Source organism: Haliotis rufescens, unplaced genomic scaffold (assembly GCF_023055435.1).
Source record: "Haliotis rufescens isolate VD_foot unplaced genomic scaffold, xgHalRufe1.0.p SCAF_64, whole genome shotgun sequence".
Taxonomy (NCBI): Eukaryota; Metazoa; Mollusca; class Gastropoda; order Lepetellida; family Haliotidae; genus Haliotis; species Haliotis rufescens.
This window is the reverse complement of record NW_025964355.1, coordinates 1,601,805-1,608,465: the sequence shown is the minus strand read 5'-3', so window position 1 is coordinate 1,608,465 and position 6,661 is coordinate 1,601,805. Positions and strand designations below refer to the sequence as shown.

Genomic DNA, 6,661 nt, shown 5'->3' with positions numbered 1-6,661 from the left:
TGGGATTGAAAACACGGTGCTTGGATGCACGGGCGAGGGCTGGGCGGTTCGTGATGGATATAGGACGCCAAGGCTGTTTTAGACACAAAAGACTGTATTTCTGTTGGTCAAGCACATGGTCAACACTCCTGGCTGGAGGCTGCCATTTTGGTACATATGGAAATTGGAAAATGGTAAAGGAAACGAAATCAAATATAACAAAAGTGGAATTAAACAACGAAACGAAATAATAGACATTTGGGCTCAAAAGGCTTTCTGACACGGCCGCCCCCAAATTTAGGCACTAAATTTGTCAATATCTGAAGAAAGTCTTCCCACACTGGAACTAAAGTCAATTATCGTCATCTGCACATTCCGGTAGTGGGATGAGTCTTGTGATTGGTCTGGTGTACTCCTTGTCTTTCACACTGACAGTGGCAGTGCGAACACATCCATCTGTCCCGGGGTAGGTTTTAGTGACTCTACCAACAGGCCACTGAGCTCTTAAGAGCTGTGGATCAACTATCATGACAACGTCATTCATCTTCATGTTTTGTCTTTCTTTCTGCCATTTTGTGCGCAGCTGCATATCAGGAAGATAATATTTGACAAAGTGTACCCAAAAGTGGTCGGCCAGAACTTGACTGTGGCGCCATCTGCGTCTGCTTAATAGTTCATCAGCTGGATAGACGACTTGTGGAAGAGAAGCATCATGGCGGCCAATCAGGAGGATGTTTGGTGTAACTGGGTCCACATCTCTGACATCTGATGAAACGTAGGCTAATGGCTTAGAATTCAGAATCCCTGCCACCTCCGCTAGAATGGTACGTAACACAGGTTCTGTCACTGTCTGATCTCCTAGTGCCACTCGGAGGCCATATTTCACAGATTTAATCTCTCTTTCCCAAACACCTCCGAAGTGTGGTGCATGAGGAGGATTGAACACAAATCTGACCTTATGGCGAGCCAGTTGTTCAGCAAGGTCTGGTTCCATACTTGCAAGTGCCTCCTGCAACTCTGTTTTAGCACCTCGGAAATTGGAACCTTGGTCTGAGATGAGTTCGTAAGGTTTGCCTCTCAGTGAAGCGAAGCGGCGAAATGCCATGAGGAATGCATCCGAGTCCATGCTCCTGAGTATGTCTAAATGCACCGCACGGGTGGTCATACATTTAAATATCAAACCCCATCGTTTCTCTGAGCGACGTCCAACCTTCACATGCATTGGTCCGAAGCAATCAACTCCCGTTGAGAAGAATGGTGGTTTGAAAAGTCGCAGACGTGGTGATGGCAAGTCAGACATTTTCTGTGTCCTCGGGTTTGAGCGCCATTTCTGACAGGTGGAACACTGACGCTGATGGCGTCGAATCGCTTCTCGTCCCCTCAATATCCAAAATCTGCGTCTTATCTCTGCGAGTATACGTTCCTGACCATAGTGTAAGAGCTTCTCATCTTGATCCCGGATGATCAACTTTGTTATAACATGCTGTGGGTCAAGAAGAATTGGATGTTTGACGCCTGTATTTAGAGATTCAGCTCTCTGTAAGCGTCCTCCTACTCTGATCAGATCTGATTCTGCATCATAGATAGGGTCAAGCTGGAGGAGCCTGCTGTCTGGAGGCAATCGTTTACCTGATTTTAGTGCTGTGAATTCCTGGGGGAATGATTCTATCTGCACTAGTTGATAGAGATGGTTCTCTATCTGTTCAAACCGTTCAGCGGTCAGGGGTTGAGCATTTTCCGGGAAGGCCGCCCCATCAAAGGACTCTTTAACATCAGCCACATACACTTCCCAAGAAGTGTACTGTTCTGCATCTGGCAGCTGAGGTGTATTCACAACAATTGTGCCACACATCACAGATTTCTTTATCTCTGTATTGTCAGAGTCTATTGTCACTGGGGTAACTGGCCAATGATCAGGTGTCTGGTGCATGAAATCTGGCCCATCTTTCCACCGCGATTCCTTGCTGAGTTCTCTGAGCAGTTTGCCTCGAGTAATGTCATCGGCAGGATTTCTCTGTGTGTCAACATATCGCCAGTTGTGTACATCTGTGAGATTCTGGATTTCAGATACTCGTGTTCCAACGAATACCTTGTATCTGCATGACTCTGACTTCAGCCAACCAAGTACAGTAGTAGAGTCACTCCACAATATCACTTTCTGGATTGGTAAAGTTAATTCCTTGCACAACACATCAGCTAGCTGAGCACCAGTGAGGGCTGCACATAGTTCTAGGCATGGCATAGACAGTTGTTTCTTTGGGGAAACCTTTGATCGGGCCATAAGGAAACTGACATAGATGTTTGCTCCTTCGTCTGTTGTGCGCAAGTATGCTACTGAACCATACACTCTTTCAGAAGCATCACAAAAGATGTGTAGTTGTCGGTCTGCACTTCCAGAGTCCACACTATGGGGTGTGTAACACCTTGGTAGAGTGACCATTGGGATTTCTTCCAGCTCCTTTTCCCAGGTCAGCCATCTTTCACAGATGTCCCCCTTTTCTATAGGGTCATTCCAGTTTCTCTTTGACTTCCACAAGTCCTGTACTATAATTTTGGCTCGTGCAAGGAATGGTGCCAAGTAGCCGATGGGATCATACTGACTAGCAAGAACCCTGTAGATCACTCTCATAGTAAGCTTTTCATACTCTATGGTTCTGTGTTTGTAGGTGAGCTCATCAGATTCACAGTTCCAACGCAAGCCTAGGGCTGGCTCAAGGGAGTCACCCTGGCCGAAGGTAAGCCAAAGTTCTGTATTTTCCGATCTAGCGTCGGACGGAAGGTCTGCCACAACGGATGGAATATTGCTGGTCCACTGCCTAATGTTGAAACCACCTTGTGCAAGCAAGTCTCTCATTTTCCGTACAAGTTCCTTGGCTTCTGTTGCTGTAGGTAGGCTATGCAAGCAATTGTCAACATAGAATGATTCTTCTACAGATTTGAGTACTTCTTCATTGCCAGCTTTGTGATCCGAGACATGTTTCAATAAAGCATAACTGGCACAACATGGCGAGCAGGTGGTGCCGAATGGTAGGACTTGCCATTCGTACACATCTGGAGGGCGATCATGTTCCATGTTTCGCCAAATGAAACGCAGAAGAGGTTTGTCACAAGAAAGCAGTCTTACTTGATGGAACATGGCTTTTATGTCTCCTGATATAGCAACTGCATGTTGCCGGAACCGAAGAAAGACACCAAGCAGTGATGATCCGACTGTTGGCCCAGGCAGAAGGTGCTTGTTCAAGATTTGGCCATTGTGCTCGAAGGAGCAGTTAAATACCAGGCGAAACTTCCCATTGTGTTCAACAATGTGGTGAGGAAAATACCAGGATTCTTCTGATTTCTCCACTTCCTCCTTGGTGAGTTTCTTTACATATCCTGCCTCAACTAGCTTCTTGATTTGGTCATTGTGGATTCTTGAAAGGTCCGGACGATCTCTAAGTCGCCTTTCAGTGCGCCTGAGTGTAGGCATAACCATTTGTTGATCTGTTTTGAAGCAGGTTCCATCCTGTGTGCGTAACAGTGGGGTGGCATAGTGACTAACACCATCGACATCTATCCTGACAGTTTCAGATTCTAGAGTCTCAATTGCCTGTTTATCCTGCTTGGAGCGTGTCACATGTTTCTCGGTGAAAGGCAAAGTGTCGATTTGCCACAATCGCTCAATGCTCTCCACAAGATCTGAATTATTGGTGCTGTGTATGAGCATACACTTGGTGTTCTCTGGTCCAGATTCACTAGATAAACCCTGGAGGGACCAACCAAGTTTGGTGGACACCGCAATAGGCGCATTGATGGGTCCAAATTGAACTGGTTCATTGGGAAGAATGAGATGGGCATTGTCCGATCCAATGAGAATAGTTGGCCGAGCTCCATCAATGTTAGGTATTGGTAACTTTTGCAAATGCGGCCAACGCCTTTGCAGGGATTCAACTGGATATGTGTACTCGGACATACACAAGTTATCTGCAGTGAATGCACCCTTAATCTTGTACCTGATGTTTGGTTTGCTGATAGGAGATATTTGCAGGTCAACTGAGTGTCCATTACACCTGAATGGCTCCTTGTTGATTGTGGTAAGCAATATACTGTCCGGCTTTGTCTGAAGTTTTAGGTCATGAACCGTTGATTGTAACACCATAGTTCTCATGGAACCATCATCCAAGATTGCATGAGTCTCCATCATACCACTTTCACCATATAGCAACACTTTGACAACCTTTAGCATGACATTAGGAGGATATGAGGGTTGATCAGTGTACACTTTGTCTGTACTGACTTTCACAGAATACACTTTGGAGGCTGTCTGCTGTATAGCCTCATGCAAGACAGTCAAGTGCACTTCCTTACATATGTGACATGGTTTCTTGAGGGTGCACATGTCTGGCTGATGTGTGCGCCCACATTTCCAACATCGCTTGCCGTCATGTAACCAGTCATGTACCTGGTTCACTGTTAGTTTCTTCAATCCTGGACATATATTCAGGAAGTGTTCATTGCTGTTACAGTATGGACAGAAAGGCTTGGTCACGTGACTCCTAGCAGAAGATCCAGGTTTCTGCTCAAATGGTTTGGATTCCCTTGCATAGAATAAAGCCGTAGGTGCAGACCCCTTCTGACTTGTTCGTGACGGATACCTCCTGTCAGGTTTAGTACTCTCCATTTTGTATAGCGCTGTGGCCTGGTTAGCTATACGCTTTGCACGTGATTTTGTCTGCAGCCAGTCTGACAAATGACACAATGTGTAGGTCTGGTCACTGTCAGCCTTGAGGATATCACGGTTGATACAATGTTCTACGAAACTATCTCGATAACCTGGGGGTAGCTTGCCGATCAGGCGGTCAACATGTGACCCACATCTCAGTTCATAACCGGTCTCTCCCTCAAGTGACTTGAGCATACCGACAAGGGAATGGACTGATAGGGCAAAACTGTCAAACCCATCAAAGTCACCATATCTTAGTGCTGGCATATTCATGAGTATACCAATCTCACTTTGTACAAGTTGTCTCGGCTGACCATACTTGTCCTTTAGTGCTTGCAAGGCTGCTGTGAAAGGTTTGGGATCATGCATAAATGCCTCAGCTAGGCGCTTCGCACTGCCTCCAAGTTTGTCAAGTAAAACTTGGTATTTGTATTGTTCCGTAAGGTGTGGATGAATATTCACCAGATTATCCAGTGCCATTTTAAGCAAGGCAAAGTCTTTTTCTCTTCCACTGGTGAAATTGGGTAATGTTGGTCTTGGTATGCCATAAGATGAGGAAATCAACAGTTCGGTGAGGTTAGGTGTGCCAACCTGAGGTATCATCCCAGTAATCGCTGGCAGTTGTGTTGGTTGTTCGGTTGGAGGCAATGTAGGAATATCTGGTTGGAGCGCTTGATGCTGTTGTGGCTGTGACTGTTGATATGGCATATTCGGTAACGGAAATGCTTGAGAATCCAAGAACAATGGCTGAGGCACTACCATTGCTGGTGGAAAACTTACCTGGGGGTTGCTCCTTGGATATGAACCAATACCAGTACCATAACCCACCAGGGAAGGTTGCTGTGTAAGTACACCAGTGGCAGTTGGGAAAGTACTTGACATCTCGTTTGTTGTGATTTGTTGGGCACTGTTTAACATCTGACCTTGAAAGTGGTCATTCTGTCTGTATATTGGCATACAAGTTGTCAGGTTACCAGGATAAGGGTTGATCCCTTGATGAAGTACACCAGGATGAACTCTGTCAGATGGATATGGGCCCCGCTGTATCTGGTTCCCAAGGGTTTGACTGTCACCAGAGGGTAAAATTTGGGAGGTGTCAGGAATTGTAAGCTGCTCTGTATTATTAGTGTTACTTACATTGCCAGACTGAATGGCATTAGGGTCAGCAGTAGGTGGGACCTGTCCAGTTACTGACTGTATTTGAATGTTACCATCAAAACTTGGTTGTTCTGTTAGTTCCTCTGGAGGTTGTACATTCTCTGCATTGCTGTTGGGGTCTTCATTTACCATGGTAGCAATCAGGGTTGCTTCAGCAAAGTTCTGTTGAGCTTGTCTCAGTTGTCTCTGTCTTGACAGTTGAGTATTTAGTACCTCTCTGCGGCGAATAGCCTCACGCTCTATTTCTTCTGTCCGTCTCTTAGCGGCATTCACCTCATCCTCAGCAGCTAAGCGTGCAGCATAGGCCTGGTCATCTAATGCCTGCAATTGCTCATCAACTCTGAAATCCTCCTGCATCCTAAGCACGAATTCGTCAAGCTGAGCTCTTGTTCTTTGCTGTCTTACCACTGCAGACTGAGATTCACTTAGTCCAGATATCACAGAAATTTTTGAGGACTTACTTCTTGAACCAAGTGACCTTTCACTGTGACTAAGACTATGTGATCTGGAAGATCTAACAGTATTAGTATCTGGTTGTAACGCCATGTCTTCAGATAATTTACCTCAAAATTAAAATATTTGAATCTGTAACTTGTCGATATGTTGATGATGACGTGACAAAGATTGGCTGCCGGGCTTAGAACTTACAACACAGGTTCAACTTTGAATGACAGTTGCAGGAGTACAGTTCTAGAATCAGTTAAGTAACAGTTGCATATGCCGAACGTGACTTGGTAACAGGATATTTGGCACGAGATAAATACTGTCTCATGATTGAATGTAGGGTTTACCATTCACTGGCGGGATGGGTAATGCGTACGT

General features: G+C 45.5%; 1 protein-coding gene across 1 annotated transcript; it reads right to left on the bottom strand.

Moving 5' to 3' along the window:
- Nucleotides 1-331: 331 nt before the first annotated feature.
- Nucleotides 332-6,196, bottom strand: LOC124128849. Its single transcript, XM_048387069.1, has one exon. The coding sequence runs from the start codon at nucleotides 6,194-6,196 to the stop codon at nucleotides 332-334; it is 5,865 nt and encodes a 1,954-aa protein (XP_048243026.1).
- Nucleotides 6,197-6,661: the final 465 nt, after the last annotated feature.